Source organism: Chiroxiphia lanceolata, chromosome 5 (assembly GCF_009829145.1).
Source record: "Chiroxiphia lanceolata isolate bChiLan1 chromosome 5, bChiLan1.pri, whole genome shotgun sequence".
Taxonomy (NCBI): domain Eukaryota; kingdom Metazoa; phylum Chordata; class Aves; order Passeriformes; family Pipridae; genus Chiroxiphia; species Chiroxiphia lanceolata.
Genome location: NC_045641.1, coordinates 51104796 through 51130207, shown reverse-complemented (window position 1 = coordinate 51130207; position 25412 = coordinate 51104796). Strand labels below are relative to the sequence as shown.

General features: G+C 43.6%; 1 protein-coding gene across 1 annotated transcript; it reads left to right on the top strand.

Annotated features, from left to right (window-relative positions):
• The first annotated feature begins 1635 nt into the window (after positions 1-1635).
• On the top strand, positions 1636-20484 carry FAM83F (family with sequence similarity 83 member F). Its single transcript, XM_032688652.1, has 5 exons — positions 1636-2106; positions 5826-5993; positions 13269-13390; positions 13954-14666; positions 19522-20484. Exons 1-5 carry the CDS (start codon positions 1651-1653, stop codon positions 19584-19586), a joined length of 1524 nt encoding a protein of 507 aa, XP_032544543.1. The 5' UTR covers positions 1636-1650; the 3' UTR covers positions 19587-20484.
• Positions 20485-25412: the final 4928 nt, after the last annotated feature.

Here is a 25412-nt window from a genome sequence, read left to right as displayed (position 1 = left end):
TAGGAAAAGCTATTGATAACAGTCTGGAATACTAAAATTCTCCTTTTTACCTAAAGGAGAGGAACAGTACAGAAAGAGCCATGGTGCCCCACCTTATCCTTGGTTTTATAAAGTAAGGCACTGGGGGCAGGTGATTGCTTAGGGAGAGGAGACAAAGAGCAGCTCCAGTGGCTCTGTCCCTACAATTTTTGGGCATGTGAGCACTTAGGGCTAATCACACATTTAAAGCATTGCAAATGCCTCTGAATGTTTGTATTTCACCACTGCCTTTGCCTTTATCCTTGTTTCCTTGCTCATTCCCTGCCAGCTCCATCCCTGGGCTGCAATGGGAAAGCACTGCTTTTTATCCGTTGTGTATGTACTGCAAACCACAGTGGGACCTGAATCTTGATTAGGGTCCCTAGCAACGATCACATACCTCACAAAAATCATAATTTAACATTACGGCCCCTGGTCTCTCAGCTGGGATGCATGTGTGGAGCTGGGGGTATTTATTCATGGACTCCCAGCCAGAGACTGGAAGCAAGGCTGTTTTATTCCCAGCTCTGACACCAGCCTGCTGGGCGGCCTCAGGCACATCGCTCTGTCATCTTCCCCTCTGTAAGCTGGGTACCCACGCTGCCTGCTTTTCTGGAATCACTGAGCTGCCAGTGGATTTGGGGAGGGCCAGCTAGCAGCCCACTGCAGCCGATGGGCCATGGCTTGCTCTGCCCATCTCCCTGGCCCCGCTCACATCCCCCCCTTTCCTCATGAGCACCCCACAGGTGGCTGCCAAGTGTGAAAAAGGGAGGAAAAAAGGTCTTCAATAGACTTTTGCATTTGCACCCCAAAATACACCTGTGGCCCAGGCCTGGTTCTCCTCCGAGCACTGCAGTTGGGGACGCCGGTGCTGGCCATGCCACTGTGTTGTCCTAAATCTGTGTTCTTTCACCCAGTGTGGAAGCTGATCCACACACAGAATAGTGATACTTGCTTTTATTTCATGTCTGAGCAGAGATGGGTGCTAAGCGGCAAACCTACAAAGCTAGCAAGCATATTTATACATACATATACAATGTATATGTATACATATACAAGTATATTTATACAATTTTATTCAGGTAACATTTGCATAATGAATCTACATCACTACCTGTCTAAGCTGCTATTGCCTTCACTTTCCCTGCCCTCCGTTTAAAGGTACAGGGCATTTTGAATTCATGTGTTCAGTGGGTGAAGGTCTTCCCTTGGAGGTGTAGTTTTCTCATTTTAATGCACTAAGTTCACTCATAGGACACAATTTCTCAAGTTAGTTAAAGATTTCTAACCCACATCCGCCCCAAGTTGGTGTGGGCTGACACATAACCAGTCTCTTCCCTTTATCCCATTGTTCCCCTTCATCGCATTCTGCATCCCTTAGGTCAAGTTGTTCTTCTTTTCCCAGAAACGGTTCTCTCCCCAACTTGTGCTCCCCGTCCGCAGAGGCCGGGGTGTGGGAGAGGGGCAGGACGGTGGGGACAGCCGTGTCCCCAGGGCCCGGGGGAGCGGCCGCCCCACCCGTCGGGGCGGGCTCGGGCAGGCCAGGTGAGGCGGTCCCGGCCCTGCCTCTCCCTCCTGCCGCAGCCTCTTTGCTTCCCTCGCGGCCGGCGCTGCGCTGGGGGTGCCGGCGGCATGGCGGAGTCCCAGGTGCTCCTGCTGGACGAGCTGCACGTCAACGAGAAGGTGACGGAGGCCCAGGCTCGCTTCTACTACAGCGAGGAGCAGCGCCGAGCCCTGGAGGCGCTGGTGACCCGCGGCGAGGCGGCGTATCGGGAGGCGCTGAGGAAGGAGCAGCTCCGCGACTTCCTCTCCAGCCGGGAGCTGCAGGACCTGCGGGGCGGATGGCGGGGGTACGACGACCCCCGGGAGGGCGGCAAGGTGGCGCGGGGGCCCGGCGGCGAGACCCTGTCGCTGGCCTACTGGCCCGAGTGCTCGGACACGGAGGTGCCCCCGTTGGACTTGGGCTGGACCGACAAGACCTTCTACCGGGGTATCAGCCGGGTGTCTCTCTTCACGCACCCCCGCAAGGAGGAGAGCGCGCCGCACCTGAAGGAGGTGGTGCGGGAGATGATCCAGCAGGCGCAGAAGGTACGGCCCGGCCTCGACGGGCCACCCCTGCCCGCCTTCACGCCTCGGCCGGGGGCAGGCGGGCGGAGGGCCTGGCTCGGGATGTGGGTGGAAGGCAGGAGAGGCTCTCAATCCAAAGGAGGAGCGTGTTGGCCATCCAGTTGGTCGGCACCCACCAGGCAGGGCTTTCCCTGCGGCTTGTTGCCAGTCATGTTACGCTTTGCTAAAGCCGATGCCTGGGATGGGGTTAAACCCCTTCACACCGCACTCCGCTCCCACATACTTGGGGTTCTCTACCTGTGTTTCGCTTTGTCCTGTCCTGGTCTCATTCCCAGGTTCAGAAGAAGGCAGGTCGTGATTCTGTTACAGCCACTTCTCCTGTGTGTGCAGGTATCCTTACTTGAGCACAGGGCAGTGCGTTTGTTTATGGGGTGGTGTTTTTCGGGTTTATTTGTTGTGGTCTCAAATACCATCCAGCCTGGACTGCAAGTAGCCAGAGTCCAGACAATACGCGGCTGTTCCTCCTATTTGTCTTTGTCTGGAAATGACTTGTTAGTGACAAGGACACCTCTGGCAAGAAAACAAGCCAGCCATGATGCAACAGGAGCTTGCATTGAATAGGTAAAGGCAATGATGAGGTTTTTCATCACCCACCCTGGATGTGGGTGAAGTTTCCAGGGAAGAGCGCCCAGGAAAAGATCCCCTTCAGAGCTGACAAGCCCCATGGGGAAAGGAGTAAACAGTGTAAGAAACTTCATTTCTGCGCTTAGTTTTGCTGCTTTCTGGTTTTTCTGCATTCTAATTCAGCAGTTATTTCCTCCTCCACCTGCTCCCCTCTGCCAGCACACACTATACACACAACTTTTGCAAACTTGTTAAAACCAAGTCTGCTGGGAAACACAGCAAACTTTCCATAGAGACACTGCTCTGGTGTCTGATCTCCTCAGCTCCCTGCTCAGAAAAGTCATGCACACCCTGTAATACTGTTCAGTGGCTGGTGTGGTCAGTCATTTAGAAGACCCAGAAGCTGTAAAATCCTTACACTCCGATTTAGTGCAACTTCACATCCTCTGCACTGCTACAAATGCCTCTACAGACCATGCAAGAACTGGGAAAGTTTGTTGGTTTTTTTTCAGTAGCTGTGCCTGGCACCTAGAAGTAATTAAGTCCTTTGTAGATTTTTATTTTTTCACTGACTGGACAAACTGTGCCCCTCCCAGCCCAAAGCTGGTTTCATGTTTAACAGCCATTTGAGTGTTTAATGGTCCTTTTCATAGATAACTATGCCTATTGTGTTCAGCTGAGCTGGCCCTGGTAAAAACCAGGCTCCAGGTAGCAGCTTTTCAATCAGCAGATGATGACAGTGGGGGTTTGTTGGGTTTGGTTTTTTCGAAGGGGGTCTAAACAGATACTAGTAATATGTGCCACGTCTGTGGGTGGCTTATCATCAGTGTTTTACAAACATACGTTAATTAAGATACCGTGCTGCAATGAGATTGGCAAGCATTAACTTGCCAATCTTTAAATTCCTGTGAAGAGCTAGGCACACCTATGGGCCCTACAGATAAGTTTGTTATCCATAGGATAGGTAGAGAAATGGGGAAAACCTCTTGCAGGGGTAGACACTCATGCTCTGACTTGTACTTGAGAACGTTCCTAGGTGATCCTGACAGATCACCAGCTGTGACAGGGGTTTGAGAAAGTGAACATAACAACAGGCATCGCCCACAGCACATTTGCTGGCTTGGAAGTCCCATCTGCAAGGCAGCTTATCTGTTTTTTGTACAGGACTGCTGTTTTCATGGTCCACAGTCAGTTTAGCCTGAACTGGCCCAGGGCCCCACAGCTTGGAAGGAACCATCCGTTCATATTGCAAAGCAAATAGTAACAATGAGTGGTTTGTCCAGCACGTGGGGTAGGTTCTGCAGCCATTAGACTCATTGCAAATGGAGGGGATGGGAAGAAAACAAATTCACACTTTTGCTATCCATTCTTGATGTTGATGCAGATGTTCTTACTTCAAATGAATATTATCAGGCATTCTTGTTCCTAAATAACTACATCCATTCTACAATGTGTGGAGGGGAGAGGGAGCATAGCAGGCCTGAGTTAATGCATGAACTCTTCATGCCTTTAATTATAATTTGCCTGTATATGGGTTGTTCAGGAATAAAGTGGCACAAGGTCGCTGTTTTTTGATTTTTAGAGGTTCTGGTAACATTCCCTGCATCTTGCTGGGAAGTGAGAACCAAGGCAGGACTGGACACGCAGCTCTGCCTAGCAGAAGTTACTGAGGGACTTAGTATGATGTAGCTCCACCAGAGTTCACCTGTATCAGGAACTCATATGTTAATGATGAGCATAAACACAATGTCAGCTCTTTTTTTTTTAAACATAGAAAAGCTTGTTTAAGCACTGTTGACAGAAGGAGCCTGATGGAGCAGATGTATTACTTGTTGGCCATACAAGCAGAGACTCGGCAAACACAGTGGGGGATGTTTACTGTGGCATCACTTGCCCAGAAGCCATTTGTTCAAGAACATTTTTCAAAAAAGAAAAGAAGTCTCTGTGGAGAATTATTCACCCTTCCTTAGGGGGCTCCTGCAGCTTGAGCTGCACCTCTTCCAAATATCAAGAGAAGAAAATCCTACAGTTTGATCCAGTATTTATCTCCATTCACACCTGTACATGCCGTTTCCAGCACTGCTTGGTTCATTACTGTGACCCCCAGCACCTGGGAAATTAAAATTTATTCAACTCTATTCCCAGCATACTGTCAGCATGAGAGCTCTGACCTGGCAAGTTGATGTTTCACTGAGGGACTAGGAAAACAGTAGTTTCCTTCACTCATAACCTTTCAGATGTTGGGAAGAATAACTATTTCAGGCAGAAAAATTAATTGGTATTTCTAATGGTATAAAAGATACAGAAAGGGAGACAAAACATGTAAGATCAGCATTAAAGCTGCCCGTAACCTTCTTGGTTTTGTTGTTACTCATCTTATGAATGTTCAGGCTTGTCTCTCACGTCAGCTAAACCATTTTGTTTTACATAAAATCTATGCCCAGAAAGAGGGATGAGTTTTATACCAGAAAAACATTGCATGTGAAGAGAGGGAACGATCATTTTGCCTCTAAATCTTGAACACACTCCAGTCCCTTCCTGAGAAATATGAGGTGTTTATGTTTGAACTCCATAAATCATTCCTTGGGAAGCCAGCCCTGAGAGCAGACTTCTCACAGGGAATTGGGAGAAAAAAGGGAAATAGAATTCTTGTTGTTTGCACTATGCACCGGGGCTGAGGATTCAGGCCCTGATTCCTCTGCACATTCATTCTTCCATTACACACCTTCAAGTTAAATGTTAGAGTTGTGTTTTCAGTCTTCTTTTTCAATCTATTTTCAGCGTTCTCCTTTGTTTAAGTGGATCCTTACAAAGGAAAAACTAGGCATTTGGCTTCGGCATTCCTCAGGCTGCTGAAATAAGTAATTTTCCCCAAGAAGAAGGAGAACTCTCATTATTAAGTTCCTTCCAAAGTGTGTCAGGAGGCAAGCAAGAAAATTTTAAGATTATTGGTAGTGCTTGGACATGTACATCCCTGTACTTCCATCTGCCCTATATCCTTCTCCTCTGTAATCTGGCATCAGTGCTCTCCTTTATTTTGCACCAGTGTGATGGGGCCTCCCTTTCAGTTCCTAATATTTTATTCAGTTTTCTGTCTACTGTCATCTTGTTTCCAGATTATTGCAGTGGTCATGGATGTATTTACAGACCGGGACATCTTCCGCGATATCGTTGATGCAGCATATAAGCGCTGGATCCCAGTCTATATAATCCTAGATGAGGAGGGTGTGAAGTTTTTCCTGGAAATGTGCAGATGTCTTGACCTCAGTGGCTTGCAAATCCGGGTAAGATATTCAATACTGAACTATTGTCTCCTGCAGATCAATGGCCTTTTCCATTGATTCATGTAATGAATCTTGGAACTCACTTGGACAGGCAAACACACCTCTTCTTCCCTAAAGTCATATCACAGCTCTTAGGCAGGGTTTGATGGAACACAGAGGGATAAGAGAGTGGCTTGATAATACAGAAGGAAAGAAAAAGGAAAGATCTGGATTTTTTTGTCTTTCACCTAAGACAGGGATTTAGGTAGTTTCTTGGCTCTTGTGACCTAAAAATTCCTGTTTGGGAAGAAAGTTATTGGAGGAAATTCCTGTGGGTCTTCTGTGTGAAGATTCAAACTACAGCTCACAGTAGCTCTTTGAGATGACTGCATGGATCCCAGTTATAGGACACACATCCTCTGTGAAATCAAGACTTTCCTCTCCAGCAGTGATCATCTTGGAGTGAATGAGCTTGTAGCCCTCCTTTGCATGAGAACTTAAGGGATTGAGGGGCATAGCTGCTGCCTAGCCCCATATCAGAATAAACCTTCATATAGTGCATGCAGCACAGCAGTGTAGTCAGTCTAGGTTGGCTGGCAGAAGGGATCTCACTCCTCAGAGGGATCTCACTCCATTACATACAGACTGAAATCCTTTGTGTGTTTCTAGTTAGTATTGTATTCCTTTTTTCCATGTGTTTTTAATCGCTGTCACTACTACAAGCTTATTCCAAATAAGTTGCTGAAAAAGTTGCTAAGTTGGACAAAAGCTCTGGGATGCCAGACTCGCCCTTCTTTGTGATCCAACTGTTCTCAGTATTTTAAGAGAACCGTCTTAAATCTGAATGAACTGTGAACTACCACTCTGCTCTGAGTTTCATCAAAAAAGCCATCCAGCTGACAAGCTTTCTCATCTTTCTCCAAATCGGAGATGGAAATTTCTTTCCTCTGGTGTCTTTGAAAGCAAGACACAGACATCGTTATAACAGACCTGTTTCAAGTGTCAGGGGTATTCCGTGGCCTAGGCTCGAGTCTCTTTGGTACATAATTGAGAAATCTCAGCAGTAGTTCCATTTGCTCTGGTACCTGTTTCCCAGTACTTTTCTCGTCATGTCATCACGTGCAGGAATGATGTCTTCAGTACTGCATATTTTAACTCCTGGATAGAGTGAATGAAAAGATGCCCTGGCATTTTAGAAAAAGTTGTGATGCTATTGGAGAGGTGAGTTCCTTTTTTGTCTGCCTTCTCAGTCTCTAAACAGTAAGCGGTTGTCTTCTGCTCTTCCTCTTATCTCTTTCTCCATAGGTGTCTACACAGACTTTACACTCCTAAACCAATCATCACAGTGACATGCTACAGCAGTGCCTAGGTCCTGCAGCAGTGTATTTCTATGATCCTTTCCAAAGAGACAGAGTTTGAAACTGATGCCATCAAAAGCAGGAGAAAACTCTTCTGTGTCCCTCTGTGGTTCCCTTCTCTCACAGCAGCCTTTGCTACATTTTGCATTAGATTCCATCAGCTAAAAAAAGTACAAATACAAGCTGAGCTAAAGAAAGTCTACTGAGAAGAAGTTTCTAATGTCCTTTGACCTAGTTGTTCAGTCTTCTGCAGAGCTCCAGCCCACAGAATGCTGCCCTTCAACTTTCCCCCTCTTTTCCCAGCTATCTCATACTGTATCTAAAATTCCCCTTAAGATTGTTCTATTCCCTTTCCAGTATAGCTGAGGGTTTTGCTAATCTTGTTAAGGCCAATGCAGCTAATTCCTGTATATGGTACTATGGAAGGACTAAGAAGATTCTTCCTGGAAAAGGGAAACATGTCATTTGCCTCTCAAGGAATATGCTCTCTTGGAATCCTACCCATGGCTGCTTTGGATATATCTTATATGCTGCTGCTTGGGTCAGGGTAGCAGAAACCGTCATATAGTGATTCACCTGACAACAGAGTTTAGATATGCAGGGAAGCTCAAGCAAGGTTAAGGCTTCCTTGAGGACTGCCCCCAGCCCTACCTCATTGATGTAACATGCCAAATATTGAAGAGCTAGATTTAAAGCAAGAAAGAACCTCTGGTCTTCTTCAGGCAGAATTATTTTGTCCCATATTATTTGATCATGGAGGATGTTGGAATTGCTGAGGAAGAATGAGAACTGTAGTGCAGTAAACTCTGTCATTCACCCATTTCTTATCTATGACATGTCTTTCTCCTGACAACTGCTTTGATGTGAGTTTCTTCTACAGGTAAAACATTATCTCCTTACAGAGTCTTTTTGTGTTACTGTTTTGGTTCCTTCTAAAAGATTTTCACCCGTGAAATACAGTTTGCCATCAAAGGAATTGCATGCTCTTCTTTCCTGCCATTCTTCCCACCTTTCCTTTGGAATGCTTGTGCAAGATATAGAGGATGGCTTTTTTCTCAGAAAGTTGCAGCCATGTGGGATATAACTTTAAGGTTTAGAGGTAAGTTCTGATCCCATTGGGAGAGAGATGACACACTACCATGGGCTGCAGGGTCACAACGCTTTTATTCTCTCTTCTGTCACTACCAGATACTCATATTGTTCTGTGATTCCTGCTCTTTTGGTTCCATTGCCAGTTCATCCAATGCAGAGTGAATACTTCAATAGTTCTAATACAGGGAGATATACTCTTAACATTGGATTTTGCCCTTTGTATGTGTAAAGTGCTGGGCATCTTCAAAAAATTCCTGGCTATTGTATTACTGTGAGATGGCAAGGTATCATGATCTGCTGACAGTCTCAAGGGGGGAAACTGCTGTAGGAAGACAGTACCTGACTCTGCAAAAAGTTCTTTACCAACTCCAGGCATGAAATGAGAAAACCTCAATTTTTGTCTGAAGGCCAGAGTTCACTAGGAATGCATTTAAATTCAACCATCAGCACGTTCAGGGGTTGTTAGTAAGAGCATGTCCTGTGTGGTATGAGTCATATGGCTTCCTGAGCCTACAGGACATGATTTGCCAGACTTCTGTTATATTTGACACAAGAGTGTTCTTCGGAGATCACAGTGAATCAGAGTTCTCATAGATACAAAATTCATAACCCCTCCAGAAAATTCCTTTTTTTTTTTTTTTTTGACCTGAGGGTTAATGCTCTCCCCAGTTTTTAGATAAGTGCTTTTTCTCCCCATCCTTCTGTTAACCAAGACCACAGTAACAGACACTCCCAAAGACAGGGAGTTCTCCTAGAGTTCCAGACAAGCCCAGGGGATTACTAACTTGCAGGAAGTTCACCTGTGTGTTATTTTTTACATTCATTTTCCAAGCATGTAAGGAGTTTCTCCCCTCACTCTAGGAAGTCTGAAAAGTTTCTGCCTAAGAAACTTTCAGAATTTCATTTCCTTCATTGATTCCTAGCTCAGATGAGAGAGAAGCTGAATGTGATGTGATGCAGTGCTGTTGGTTTTTTAATTATCTGTTACAGAATTCTTCTAGTCTGCTTGTGACCTCCCGAAAATGGGAGCTTACAAGGCCTTCTTTTTACCAAGACACAAATAAATAATACCCAGTAATGATCTTGGTAGGCCAGGTTGCAGCTAACCACGTTCCATCCCCTTCTACTTGAACACTTGCAAGTTACACTACTTTGTCAATAAGCATGCCTTTTCCAAAACTGTTCAGGGCAAACACGTAGAATAAATCCACAGTATTTCCTAGCACTACTTGATGTATGCTTTCAGATTGTGGTTGCTTTTGTGTCCCTATGTAAGATGAATTGCTGCCATCCATCTCTCTGACCTGGAGGTCTGATCATTAGAAATTATATTCTTGCAGACCATAAATAAGAAAAAATCCTGTACTGCCATTACTGTGGTCTTGTCCGTAGGAATCCCATCTCTCTCATTTCCCCCCTTCTGTGGTACCTCCATCTAGGATTTAAAGGGAGAAATAATGGGCGTCTGGTGCCTCCCCCTCAGCCCTGTGGTCAAGTGAAGCAGTAGGACACTCAGGTGAAACAAAGGACAGGAGGTACCCCAAGAGATTTTATTGACTGAAAGGATCTGAATTTCACAGGGACAGCAAAACGGGGATCTCCACATTTTGAAAAACAGAGAATATGAGGGACTGTTGAGTCGCTGTCATCTCTCAGCTACTGCTTTTGTCTGTTGCCTCTCCTTAATCTGTTTCACCTCTGTTAGTTTATAGAGGCCATCCATCCTAACTTGAAATAGAGATCCCCACCTGTTTTGCAATATATATATTTATGTATATATATCAGCAGTTGTTCTAAGAGGGAAGGTACACACAGGATTCCCCGGTGGAAGCACTTACACCACCTTCCTTTAGGGTCTCTCTTGTGTCTCCCCCCTGCTCAACCCCAGTTTGTGAGCGCTACTGCCCAGGTCTGTCAAGTGACAACCAAGTGTCAGTCACAGCATTACTGACTTTATAAACTGTGTCTAATTTAGCTTTCTGTGGGTTCAGGGTGAGGTTTAAAAGTGTGTCACAATAAAGCAAGAAAGACCAATTCCTTCACTGTTTGTATTAGGATGTTCAGTCAGGCTTGACTGTTACCAGTCTGTATTAAGTTGGAGCCAGGGAGATGTTAGTCACTGCTTCTGATGAGGAGTGATGCAAGTGTGTGTAAAGGAAATGTGGAAATTTAATGCAGACTGCAGCTTCCATAAGCCAAAACAAACCTTAATCAGGCTTCTGCAAGAGTAGAGATCTGGAGGGGTCACTTCTATCTAGTGAGCTAACTGGTCCTCTACCCAAAATATTTGTTACTGCTGTAACACTAGTGGCCCAAAAATGCCTGCAATATCACCTCATTTATATTTGTCTTTCCTCTTCTATTATTGTGCAGCCTTTGGTGCATGAACCCAGGCTCGATCTTCCTCTGCACAGCTTGATATCGCAGTCTACAAATGCTCCAAGATGCTTGAAGGCAGAAAACATTATACAAATAACCTGTTAAGTGACTTGATGTTTATATGACTTTGTGCTTGTTTTCTGCATTTCAAGATGTATTTATGCGCTCCTGTACCTACTTCGTTCAAGGAGGTTTACGTGTTCAGCTGTTCAGTTCTATCCCCTCTGTGCCTTTCTAAGTGTTATGTACAGCTCAGTTACCACAGAAATTCAAGTGTGCTCTCTTTCCACTGAAAGAAGGTGATAGAATGTACAAACACAATAAAATCCACTCTTGTTAGATGCTAAGAAACTTTCTGCTCACATAGGCTTATAATTCTTGATTCACAAAGGTACATGTCATGTCAGAGCTGTTGACTGATTTGAAGAATGAGGTCCTTCTTTTCACTTGCAGTTGATACTCCATGATTTGGCAAATCCCACATCTAACATTAATCAGCAAGGAAAAAAAATATCTCAGGTGATCAGCCAGTCAACTGCAAATGTTATTTTAAGTACTGGAAAGGGCACCCCTTCTCTTGTGCTCTACCCAACCTGCATTCAGCATCCCACACATATGACTCACTGGTAGGCCTCGGGCAAGTCACTTCATCTTTTTCTCTCTTAGGCTCCTCATCTTTAAAACAGGGTAATAATACTTTCAGCAGTGTTGGGAGCATTAATTAGCTAATGCCCACACAGGACTCCAGACAGATCAAGCAGTAGATGAATGCAAAGCAGTAGTATCATCAGTTACTGTTAGTCAGAATTTGTATTGCAACTGCTGTATTTTAGTGGGAGAAATAGGAGCAGATTGAAAAGGTAAGAGCTATATTCGAAAAAATGGCTTTTGAAAGAAATCTGCATTCTTATAGTCACTCATTCCTGCATGCTGATTTCTATGGCCTATCAATATTTAAGCTGTCAGTGAGGTTTATAATAATAGGATTTAGCTCTTTCTGGGATCTGAGGCTGTGCTAGCATTAGCCAAATCCTCCTGATTCTTCTGCTCTGCAGATGAGAGAAGAATGAGGCAAACGTGAATTGACTTTGCCAGAACATCCCAGGGAATAGTGTCAGAACTGTGATTACACTGACTCCCAACCCTGGATTTATGACTCCAGTTCACAGTACCTTTTGAATTTTCATTGTTGAAGAATCCTTACAGAAACAGATGGTGGAGTGAAGAAAACCGTCTAGATTTGTGTATCAGAGTAACAAGATTATTTGCTCCAAACTTACAATAAATGCTTTTGGGTTTGGGGGGGGGGGGAAGGGAGGATGTTTCATGTTAGTTTGGCAACTCAGCCTCACACAGCCAGGACCCATGAGCAGAGTAACACTCAGTCCAATGTGCTTATGTGTCCTTTTAGTGTGTGTGGGCAAACATCTATTGTTGAAAATCATGTAACCTTAACTTTTGTGTTTTTTCTGTGTTTGGTAGTGGTCTATTTTATTAATTGTAGGTTTGCTGGCCAAAGGGTATGAGATGTGAGGTTTGGGGAGAGGTATTCTTTTTCTAATTACTTCTGTTCATTTTATGAAAAGTTTTTCCTTCCTCTTCTTGAAGCAGAATTCTTTTCTGCTGACCTATTCAGGACATTGGTAGAGACACTCATCCTACTCCTTTTGTTCAAAAAAATTTCTATGTTTTTCACTCTCTGTTGAACAACAGTGGAGCTGGGTGGACACCATAACTATTTGGGGTTCTTAGCAAAATTATAAAGGTTCTCCTTTTGTTAGGAAACATCTATCTTTTGAGCAATTGAATTGTTTCCTCCTCTCTAATAATTAATTGTCCATTCTTCTAATTTGGTCAGTTTTGTCAAACCATGTGTGGTTGGGAATCGGAACACAAGCACAAAAATAACCTGATGCAGACCTGTCTCATACATTACCTTCCAAGTAACTGTGTCCTTTGTGCTGCACAGGTGTTGTGGAGTTCCTTGGCTTTGTGGTTCTGCTACTATAATCTGGAGAAGAGCTCACAAGTGCTGTGGAATAGGGATCAGGATTGAGAGAGTGCAGGTGTAACTCAAGAGCTTTCTCTTCATTCCCCTAAACTGGGCTGGGCCTTCCAAGCGACAGCACAGGACTGGGGATGGAGAATTACTTGATTTTGACAGCATTGTCTTGCCAGTGGGCTCAGATGAATAGCTGAAGACAGCAGGCTGGGTTACAAAGAGGCTGACCTGTTGGTCAGGGCTATAAACTGAGGGAGGGGAGTGACCTGCATAGACAGGGGATGACAGCAGGTCTTATGGCACAATGCTTTCCTTTCTGTAGGCCTTCTGTTGGCTTACACAAAATAAGCTGTAGTCCCAGAAGTAGTGAAATAACGTGAGTGACATGTTAAGACTTGGAGCTGGCAATTTTCTAATTATCTGCCCTATTTATTGTGACATTTTTTCTTTTCACCTCCCTGTTAGAATATCCGCATACGTTCTGTGACAGGAGTTGGGTTCTACATGCCATCAGGGAAGATCAGAGGCACACTGGCCTCCCGATTCCTAATGGTGGATGGTGAAAAGGTGGCCACTGGATCATACAGGTGGGTCACACTTGGTTAAGGCATTAAGGCATTTATGTAAAGAATGGCTCATGACTTTGCGTGAGAGTATTTTTCTCATGTCATACACTTTCTTATCCCAGCCTCTGTAATCTGTGTGGCATCTGTAGAAACTGGAATGGGATGACAGAGAAGGTGGCATAGAGCCCACGCTGCTTCTGAGTGGAACATACCCATGCTGGTAGAACATTTCAGTGGGCTAGAGAAAGTTCCACACTGCATCAGGTGGGAGTCTGCAGGGACTCCCCACCAGTCACTGTGCTCAGTTCTCTTCAGTGAGGTTTTCAGTCCAGAGGCTCCTGATGCAATGTTGCTTTTTCAAAAGCGTAAACTGTCCTTCAGAGTTTTACAGTCTTTTCTTCCAGATCTGGTCTGCATACCTAAAGAAGGACAATAATGTTATATCTATTGTGACCCATCTTGCCAAGGATGTGGGCAAATGGCACAACGATGCATATTCCCATGTAGTGTCTTAGATTTTGTTAGGTGGGCTGGGTCAAGTATGCACTCACGACTCTAACATTGGTTCTGGTTCCTCCTCTTAGCTTCACATGGACTTCATCCCACATCGACAGAAACATCCTGCTAGTCTTGACAGGACAGCATGTAGAAATGTTTGACATTGAGTTTCGTGAGCTCTATGCCATCTCAGAGGAAGTTAATTTATACAAGGAACTGGGTATTGCTAATCCATTCCTTCTTGGAATTGGGAAGCCAGGCTTTCATTCCTCCACTGTGGCTCGGAAGTTCATCAACCCCAAGTATGGTTTAGTTGCAGGGGCAACCCGTGGTGATATGATGCTCTGGGCTTCACGACACAGGCAAGATAATCAGGGAAACATGGAAAAGGAGGAAACAAGTGAGTCAAAGAAGCGGTTAAATCAGTTTCTGAATGACTTAGTCACATTGGAGCAAGTGTTCCCAGAAATAGATCCCCCTCTGGAGAACTTGAACAAGCTGAATCGGAGCCCTCAGAAACTGCTGTCCCGGCTCCACATGGACCTGAAAAATAAATCCAAATCCAGAGAATCTATTCGTGACGTGAAGAAGGAAGATGCACTGACCAATTCAAAGCAAGGAAAACGGTTTGCCAGTGGGCTTTTCAGTCGCAAGGCCAAACGGTCTCCAGGCTCAAGCATTGAGGCCAATTCTTTTGCCAGTGAAGGACATTCAGGAGAAGACCTTGGGAACATGAAACTGGAATATGAGCGGCTCAGCGTTGGCCGTGCTAGCGTGCGGAGCACTGGAGGCATCTCAGGTAAAACCTTTTACCAGCTTACTCTGCTTTTTGTGTCCCTTGTTATGAGTTTGGCTGATTGATACAAACACTCACTATAGGCACTTGTGAGTAGATCCTGTTATTTCCTCTGTATCAAAATGAGCAAGATCAAAAAGTAGAAGCTGTATCAAATGATACAGGCAATTTAAATTGAAAGCAATTTAATGGCAGTCTTATTGTAAAGTTGGTACTTCTCATGTAGATGTTTCTCATACTTCAAGTGGGTATGGGACAAAGAGAACGTTCACTATTGTAGGGGCTAGCAGGGCACAGGCAGATTTTCAGTGTAACCTCTCCTTTCCTCATTAGAGTTGGGTGTATTTACTGTGACAAGTTCCTGGTGGAGAAGAGAGAAAAATGTGTTTATATTGAGCTGAGGGGAAAAGGAGTGGAGGAAAGGGTGCAAAAATCTTTTTAATTTGCTCCTTTATCACCTTCTGAAATGGGGGAGAAGGTCATGGAAACAGATGCTACAGAGTAGATCACTAGATCTCAACTTTTCTTTCTTTGCTAACACATGATTGATATTTTCATTAAGTCCTTCCAAGGCTTCAGTCAGTTGAAGACACAAATGATAAAGATTATTACCAATTTATGGGTTCATAGCTATCTCCCCAACATATTTTGTGAGTTTGAAGTAAATCTGTGGATTATTCAGCCTGGTTGTCTTCCTCTCAGTGAGCTGTGTTGGGTGTCGATACATCCTGCACCAGCAGGAAAATAAACTACTTGCAGGGAGAAAATTTCTCCTCAACTTGTCTGGCCAGAGACCATTCTGTGATCTGATCAATGTGAAATGCAGGCATAAAGAGACTGAATTCCCTTGAAACTTACCATGACGTGAAATGGAAAGACTTCTCTTGAGACCAAAAAGAAAAGCAGGGTATGGGGAAGGTCAGCAACAGTGCTTGGTTAGGTTCTTAGAAATATTTCTGGCTGAATGAAGCAGACTTCAAAATGCCAAATGAACACAAGGGTGGAATGGTAAGAAGGCATGGATAATTTATTTAAGATTATAGTAGACCCATTTTAGAATGCGTGTTTAGCATTTGGGGAGGCAGAAGTAAACCCTGGTATCAAGAGGCTCTCTGTCCCAATGACAGTCTTGAGCACAGACAGTATGTGCTGGTGGTCCCCATTACTCACAGCCAGGAAAACCAAAATCGGTGAAGACCTATAGGGAGATGTATGGGCATTTCCTCTTGGAGGAATGGACCTGAGGGCTTGCACTACCCTCTAGTGACAGAAGTAGAGAATTGTGCAATCTCTGATTTGTCAGCACTTCATCAGAGATCCCCTGCATTTCTCACTGTCAGCTGTTTTAAAGCACACAGCCTGCCATTCCTGCAGTGTCGTGATGAAATTAGGCCCAAATTAAGGCATGAAAGAGATTGATGTCTCCAGATGAACAGTGGGGCACTGCACCCTTCTAGGGCATTGCACAGTCCGGGCAGCAGGAATGTCCCTGTTTCTTTTAACACAGAGTATCTGTGCCAGACAGTCTGATGCTCAGTCTAGACCATTTCCACAAAGACACTATCATGCTATTATGTTCAGGTTTTATTTATTGCCACCATTACTTCCTGCAGGCTGTCACCCCTCTCAATAAAGGGGAAGGAAGGACTGAGAACAGGTGCAGGGAGGGTGCTGAGGTCCAGCTCACCACCCTTTCCTCCACCATATTTTTTCTGATAAATCTTTCCAGTGAGTCCTTGCTAGTATTTTTGGTTTATGCAAATTGAGAATGCCTGTTCATGGTGACAGCAGGAGACTCCACAGCTTTTGAAGTATGGTGTAAGTAGACTTCAGTCACGTGGTGTCATAAAAGGCTGGAAGAAGATCACTGCTTGTGTGTTGCTTTTTAATTGAATCACTGTTCTTGAGAGAAAGCTTCTCTAGTCTAATGGTCCCAAAGTGGCACGTGAACAGAGATGGTAGAGGGCACATTAGCAAGATGGAGGCTTATGAGGAACAGAAAAAATTTTGTTATCTGGAAGATCCTGTAGTTACTTGATCAGTAGCACATACATCATTAGGATTTAATAAAAAAATTCCTGAACATGGGCATGGAATAGAGTTCCATAGAGTTCCAGCTTCAAACTAAAGATAGGAGGCACTTTGTTCTTGGGTAACTGTAGGGCTGACTTAGTTTTAGAAGTTTAAATTGTCTTTGAGCAGGGCTAGTAAAAACTGATGCTGTGATACTCTGGGTGACAGAAGGAAGAAGTGGAAATGAAGGAGAAGGTACTTGGTATGCAGGCAGGTTAGGATGCAATTATTCAGAGCTTCACAGTTTGAAATAGCTGCCCTTACCTTTTGTAAAGATTAAACAGCACACTTAAGCCCCGTGGGCCTTCCTATGCACACATCCTCCAAAGTCACTATTAATTCTGTAGTACCATAGAGACACATCCCACCTTGCAAATGCATAGAGAGACCAGATCCACACCTCCAGTAGCTCACAGAGTAGTTGAAAGACATTATTCAAGCAGGCTAAAGGTCAGATTCAATCTTGTAGGAGCAAATAGTGACAAAGAGAATTTGAACTGGGAAGGGAAGTGATGAAAGGGTGTGCTGTGATGGAGGCTAAAAATCTGATGCAGTATTTACATGCTAGAAAAGGATACCTACAAGTCAGAATTAGGTGTCTGGAAAATACAAGGGCTACAGATAGTAATGTCCCGAACTAAGTATCTGAATCCACACCCTCAGGTTTTGTACTAGCACACTGCATGGAGACTGTGCTACGTCTTACAAGGCTTTCTTAAACCACGTCATCAAATTGACAGAACTCTTGAATTTCACTCTTGCCTGCTCAGGAACACAAGAGCAGCTCTAAACCTGACCAGAATCTTGTTAATTTTAAGCTGGTGCTGGGCAGAGTGTGATCAGCAAAGACACTGACAGACATCTGTGTGCAGTTTCTAGGCAATACTGCAAAGGTTTGAAAGCTGTATGCCTTGGGAAGGCGCTGACTTTTCGTTTTGTGTTCTCCCTTGAAAAAAGCAAAGTGGGCTCATTCAGAAGGGTCTGCTGTTCTGAGCTGCTTCATACATCAGCCTTCACTCCTCATGAGTGACGATTGCAGAACGCATATCCTTAATAGCAGGATTTTGTGTTTCACTTTTGGGTGCTTCTTGCAATAAGAAATGGTATTTACAGTGGGTACTGCAATACTACGGAAATAGCTGCATAGTTCTCCCCAGTGTTTTTCAGCCAAGGTGACATCCTGGAGGGATGGTAACTGGAAGAAAGAGGGGAACGTTGTATGTACTTCCTTGATACGTACAAGGAGGGTGTTTGCTCTAACTGTAGTGGGATCTGTAGAAAAAGGTTAGAAGATAAGAGTAAAAAGTGAGAAAAATAAAGGAGTTGGGAGTTCAAATTAAGCAGAGGAGCACAGACACCTTTGAAACTAAACGCGAGGGTCTTGAACGTGATACAGACAGGGAGGGGAAGAGGGGTAGCGAAGAGATAGGAGTTATGATAAACTTAGTAGTAACATGCAGAATGCATCAGAGTGAGGACAGGTAGAAGGAAATGCCCAGGGGAGATGTGGGGAGGAGGCACTAGCATACAGAGCAGCCACAGAAGTGAGGGCAGGTTGCAGTGCAACCTCCCATGTGAATATCAAGAAAATGGAGTGTGGAAGAGAGTGAAGAGAAGGAGTTGGAGAGGAGAGAGCTCTTCTCTTCCCCATCATCTACAGGTAAGGACAAAATTGATCAAATACTGACAAGAGTGACATTAAAAATTATTCACTTGAAGCCCAATTCAGAGGTGGTGCTTGGGTTGAATGCTCCCTAAACTTAGTAAGGCTGAGACTTCTCAGTGGCATGTCACCATGACCTGTGGTAGTTTTCCCTCCCTTTTCTCACTCAGAAGTGGCATTTGGCTCCAACTGCTTGGGAGATACACATACACCTTCCTTCTGTACAAATACATGAGCGGGGCCTGCCCTTGTTCAGTGATTGCAAGCCATATGGCAGCCCCTCTCAGTACCTACTGCCCTGGTCATGTAAGCTTTGCTGAGCTCAGAGCACAGATGAGCTCCCTTACTTGCAAAAGCCTCTGAACAGACTTTTGTACAGTGCTTGAAAAAAATATGCTGGGGCATCCAGACCAACATCTGGCTGTAATGAAGGAGACCAGAGAGAAGTGCAAGCATTGAAAAGTACAGATACTGGGAGCAAAAGAAATTCATAGAGTAAGCTTTGAAAAAAATATTATAAAAAACTGAGGCAGCAAACTGAGGCCGTGGGATTTGTCTTGCAAAAGCAATGGTGGAAATAGTGGCACTTGAGATGTTTAAAATGAAATGTGAAAAAAAAATCTACTGAAAATGTGTGTGGGTATCAAATGGATGAGATGACCTGACTTGTTGTTTGTGTTGTGGTTTTTTGTTTGTTTGTTTGTTTTGGTTTTTGTTTGTGGTTGGTTGGTTGGTTGGTTTTTTGTTTGTTTGTTTGTGTTTTTTGTTTTTGTTTTTGTTTTTTTTCTATACCTCACTCTTTGGAAAACCTACCACCCAAGGCATGGCCAGACTGTTTTTCAGTGCCAGCTTGGACCTGAGAATACCACTAAGGCTAACGTGGGTACAAGCTAAAACCTGGAAATACTTCTCCAGTAGTTTTCTCCACAGTATACTCCACATTTGCTCTTATTTTAATGTCTCTTCATTACACTGCAGTAGGAAAAAAAGCCACGAGAGAGTACAGAGTAATGTAGGTCTAACATAACATACAGTAAATAAAGAGAGTGAACTGTGAGTCCAAACTTTATCCAGATCTTATTTACTTAACATTAACTTTACTTTAACTTCTTTTCATTCCAGGTAACCTGAATCCAAACTCCACTATGAGCGATAAAAACAAACAATCTACCTGTGTGTTATCTTGATGGGGAAGAATTGTCTGGAGAACTGAAGACTGAACAAGCTGGAACAGTAACTTCTTAATTGATTTAGAACCTTCAGCCATATCCTCACGCAGTGGTCTGTAAAACCACTGCACGGTCCTGGATGCACCTGGCACCCCCAGTTAAAGCACATTTCTGGGTGAAGCTTAGACTTTGGATGGTCGGTCCCTTAAATGAGGGTTAGTGATGAATGTATTAATCCATATGTCTGTGTGCACACATATTTTACATATAAAAACAACTGTGATGACTGGTCTCAGAGCTCGCTCTGTGTCCAGATAAATGCAGGAGATTTTCTGACTTACTTGTGCTGCTACTTCAGTCTGTCTAGCTACAGACTAGGAATCACTGTATTGCATTGTTTACTCTACTGCACTGCAAAAATGTATTGATCTGACTGGCTGGAAGGCTAAATCCAATCGAAGTGGCAAATTCTGGGTGAAATAAGGATGTTTACAGACAGTGTAGCAATCCTTTGTCCACTAGGAGTCTTCCTGTAGATTCCTGTTGTCAATTACCAATGCAGAAATGAGTGCTCTGGAGTAAGGGTTTACCTAACAAGAGGCCAACAGATTAGTATCCGAACTGTTTCATAGCATAAATATAGCAGTTGAACAAAGCGATTTAGCAAGAATGTAGTAAAGAGGAAAAATTGAATACAGGGGAATGTTCAAACTCCAGTTCAGACTGGATCAGGAAAAGTGCCTTATAAGGGGGACTGGGCAGAATCTGGGAGCAATAATGCAGACTACAGTAGCTGTTAGAAAATCCTGTTTGTTCCTAATTCAGCAGTACTTTACCATTCATGGAAACCGAATTATTAAGGAACACATCTCTGAGAGCTGAAAGAGGAAGCAGAGGAGGCATGCAAGCTTTTCAAATGGCCTTTTTTTCTTTAAAGTTAACCTTTCCAAACTCTAAATCATGCTAAAATTGAGAGCTTTGATCCGTAAGAAGAATTGTGTGCAATCAGACCAAAGGCCATCTCATCTGCTATTCTGTCTCTGAGAATAGTCAGTAACAGGTGATCACAGAAGCATAAAATACAAAGGTTGTATACAGAGATCTTTCTCTGACACCACTCTAGCATTCTATGGACTTTCTGAACTGGCAGTTCCTTCTGGACCTGGCCTTAATGCACTTAGTCCCTTTCTAAAAATCCTTTTCTGCTTTTGGCCTCCACGCTGTTCTGAGTCAACAAACCCCAAGTTCATCGTGTGGTACGAAAAAGAACTGTTGTCAGGCTGTTTTAATAGTTTTCTTGATGATTTCCTTGAGTCATCCCAGTTCTTACACTGTCAGACATGCTGATGACCAACCCTATTCCTTGTCTTCTTGCCACTCGTGATTTTACAGACCTATATCATATATGTCCTCAGTCATCACTTTTTCCAAGTTGCAGGCTCACAGTACTTGTAGCTATTCATTATATGGGATCTGACTGACACCTCTGTCCTCTTGTTCACTAGCCCTTTTCCAGTTCTACTCACTAACAGAGTGGAGAAGCGGGTTGTTTTTTGTTTCTACAGTGTGCAGATTGATGCTTCGCTCTGCTTTCTTGCCATCTAAATTACATACTCTGCTGTCATAAATAAGCCCTCTTGTGATACCTAAGAAAAATAGATCCTAATTGTAAGAAGACACCTGCGAGCTAACATACATGCTAGCCAAAAAATATATTCAAACATCAGAAAAACACAGGTTTAGTTTTCTTACTTTTTGTTTAGAGAAACCATCTCATTGCACAACAAGTTCACAGCAAAGGCAGTTGATACACTCCCAACACAGAATAAGCTGTTCCAAAGACTCTTCCAGGTGCTAGGTTGCAGTAGTGGTTGTTACACTCAAACAGCTGTCTGTAGTTGATGATAAAATGCAACTGATTGATTGACTGACTGACTGATTGATTAATTGCCTTTCCTGGAAGTGTATTTAACTTGAACAGCAAGCAGGTCTGTTTTATTGTGTTTACCCTGCGGAGTGTCTTGAGACCCTAAAATATCAAAGGTATTGTGCCCTCTGTTAAACATACTCATCCTTGTTCAGTGGATTAAATACTTGCTAGTTTGTATAATATTATATATGGCCTTTTGGGAACAAGTTGTAATTTTACAGCTGAGTCTGTCAGCTCATATTATGAGCAGTGTTTTATAAAAGTGTTCTGGTAATGGGGAAAAAAAAGGTGTTGGAAATGACACCGCCATTTGGACTTAGAAGTAACTTAAAACCTGAGTTATCCTGTTGACTTCATGTGTGCCAAAAGCTACTCGTATGTTTTAGGATTGTTGAAAGTGGCTTGATTTTTGCCATACTTTGATTACTCTCCAGACTTTTGGAGACTTCTTTTTTTCTCTCTTTGTATTTATTTCACTTTGTTAGCAGAGATCAGAGAGAAGTTTATCAGGCCAATGTTGTTCCACTTTTTGTTTTCCAATAAGAACATTGTCAACTGGTGCTTCCTTGTTCTCCTAGGCTTTCAGAATATTTATTTTTTTAATTGTGCAATAGGTTAATTAACTAATTAGTACCACATTGATATATGGTCAGGTTTTCCAGGCAGTCCTCTGTCTCTTTCTGTTTATGTCTTTGTTACTTCATCTTGGGGAATCAAGTTCACAAATAGTCCGAGAGGCTGATTTCACTTCCTTCTGTGCTTATGTATTAATGTGCTTTACTTTCCTGGGATGGATGTCAGAGCACTTTTCTTTAACCTTGTCAACTAACAGGATCTCCTTTCCAGAGAGAGTTGCTCATCTGTTGGTCTTCTTTGTTGCCACATCAGTTCCTGAAAGGTAGTGTTCACTCGTTTTTAAATTGTTTCCATGGAAGTCAGTCTCATGCCTTGACTCCAGAGGCTAGTAGAATTCCTTAGGCTTATCACATTACTGCTTAATTACTTAATTTGAGAGAACAAACTTACTTTTTGCACGATATAAATCTGCTCCTTAGTCATCATGACTCTCAGGATGCATGAAGCCTTGTTGATCCGGAGTGGATGTTTCAGGCTCTGGTGGAACTCGTTCCTCCCTGAAGATAAGATCAGCTGAACTTGGACTATTTGGCTGCTCCTATGGCAACAGAAGTGAGTCTGGGTGAGGTGACCACATTTATTTTGACTAGTTTTGCTAATTGTGGTTCTTAATGAGTGCTAGAAACCTGAGGCTGTGACCTGTAAAATGAACCCCTCTTGCTCTCTAGATAAAATGTGGTTGATGGTGCTGGGGGTCAGAGTGACAAAGAGCAGTGGTTAGGGGTTCTGGTACAGCAGTCTTCAAATAAGCTGTCATTTGGTCCTTGCCTAAAAAAAAGAATCAGATGAACTGTCTTTGGCATCTGTGTCCTGACCCTGTACAATCTCAAGAGGATGCCTGTTCTCTGCATCTCTTTTACTCCTTGGCTTGTTAGCCCAGGTTTGCTGATCTGTGGGGCCTACAATTGTGGTCCTGGTTTTGAACAGAAAGTTACGAAGCTGGGGCTCACGGCTCTTTATTTCTGGCGTGAAATAGTGAGTGTTTCAGAATGAGACTCCTGGCTGAATGTGTGCCCTTTGGGTTTCTTTTGGTATGTATTTGTATATTTAATGTATATGTGTCCAGTTAATTATGCTGGAGACCTTTTCTAAGTCAAACAAATAAACCACTGTGTTAAATTTAGATACTTTGTTCATTGGTGTCACTTACAGTTTTCTCTGCTAAATTCCTGGGTTTGGGGGATTTTTCTTGTTTATTTGTCAAGGACTTGTACTGTCTGGATTAGAGCAGCTTTCTGTGTAACAGGTGAACATCTTTGGCCAGTGTACTTGTTAAAAGAACTGGGGGCAGCTGAATTCCCCACAAATACAGTGTTCTGTGACTTTGAGTAACTTGAGAGAGACTAATTCATTCCTGCTTTCTCACTGCCGGAGTAGGCTGTAGCAGATGACCACTTCAGTTTTTCTTTATTTTTTTTTTACTACTTTGCAGCTGAACTGCAGCTGTAAATGCATCTGACAAAGTGCCACCTCGGTTTCCCTTTCCATCTTTCTTATACAATTTGTACCCCTCAGCAATGACATTTCATTTATGAAACTGAGTCCCTGTGCTACATTTCAGTTTTACCTGGTACGATGTAATCCTTGACATTTAAGTAACTCACAAGCTCTTGTTTCCCATGCTCCCTTTGTTGGTGTGTACAAAAGCCTGTTTTAAAATTCCTGACCATGTTTCAGAATAAATCCAGCCTCTATTTTACTTTTGGGCATTAAGGTACCTAAAAAAGTATTTGCAGTAAACAAAATCTTCATCTCTCAGTGTTTTTAAATCCATGTAGCAATTGCATTTGTACTATTTAAGAGTCTGTCTAATCCAAGCTTGTTTCGCAGGGTATCTCTGTGCACCTGAGCTTCTTTCTTCATAGCATTAGCACCACCATCATTTTTCTTCTTCTGCAGTTGTTTTAGGGAGGTTCTCCAAAAAAAAGAAAGAAAAAGTTGTCCTTCCCCTCACTTCACTGCTACTTAAATATTACATTTTTGTTTCTTGACACTTTTGTCTGTACCTTGCAAAATCAAGGAGCAGTCCAGAAATGAATGACCTATTTGTCTCCCTAGACCTTATGTCCCCTGTCCTTAGCCTGCTGAAGAAATGCAAATTTGGGAATTCTCATTAATTAGCAAGGCTTAGGAAAAGCACACTCGGTGACTGTAGGAAACATCTTGGAAGAGAAACCTATGGATATAGATGAAATGGTAAAGCCTTTATGCATGTAGCAAGGCTGGTAGATGTTTACCTAACTCTTTGCACAACATGTGTTTCTGATCTTTCTTGCAAGTCTGGGCATGTGTACTTGGGGAGTTAGGTTACAGAAAACCACAGCATCCCAATGTGAGCTAATTTGCCATGCTTTTCAGCAAGTTGGGTAAGTAAGAGAGTAGCTGAAAGTCTCTGCACAAGAACTTAGGGGCACGGTAGCTGCTGTATCCTAAACTCCTAATATAACGTGTCAGTGAGATGTTTCTTATTCTACTCCTTCTTCCTTTCCAGCCTGTCTGTCTGCAGTATCAACTTCTGCCTTTTCATCTGACTTGCTAGGTTTTATTTTTCTAAAGCATTAGAAATGTCACCGGTAGGAGAACTGCAGGCATAAAACTTCTCTCCTGCCTGGCTCAGGTAGAAAACAGCGACTTCTAGATGACTGGGAGTGCTGAAAGCAATGCAGCGCTACAGGCTGGGGACAGAGTGGCTGGAGAGCAGCCAGACAGAGAGGGACCTGCGAGTTTGGATTGACAAGAAGCTGAACATGAGCCAGCAGTGTGCCCAGGTGGCCAAGAAGGCCAATGGCATCCTGGCCTGTGTCAGGAACAGTGTGGCCAGCAGGAGCAGGGAAGTGATTCTTCCCCTGTACTCAGCGCTGGTGAGGCCTCACCTGGAGTACTGTGTCCAGTTCTGGGCCCCTCAGTTCAGGAAGGACATTGAGGTGCTGGAGCAGGTCCAGAGGAGGGCAACGAGGCTGGTGAAGGGACTCAAGCACAAGTCCTATGAGGAGAGGCTGAGGGAGCTGGGGCTGTTCAGCCTGGAGAAGAGGAGGCTCAGGGGAGACCTCATCACTCTCTACGACTACCTGAAAGGAGGTTGTAGCCAGGTAGGGGTTGGTCTCTTCTCCCAGGCAACCATCAGCAAGACAAGAGGGCAAGTTGTGTCACGGGAGGTTTAGGTTAGATATTAGAAAGAATTTCTTTACAGAGAGGGTGGTCAGAGATTGGAATGGGCTGCCCAGGGAAGTAGTGGATTCTCCATCCCTGGAGATTTTTAGACAGAGACTGGATGTGGC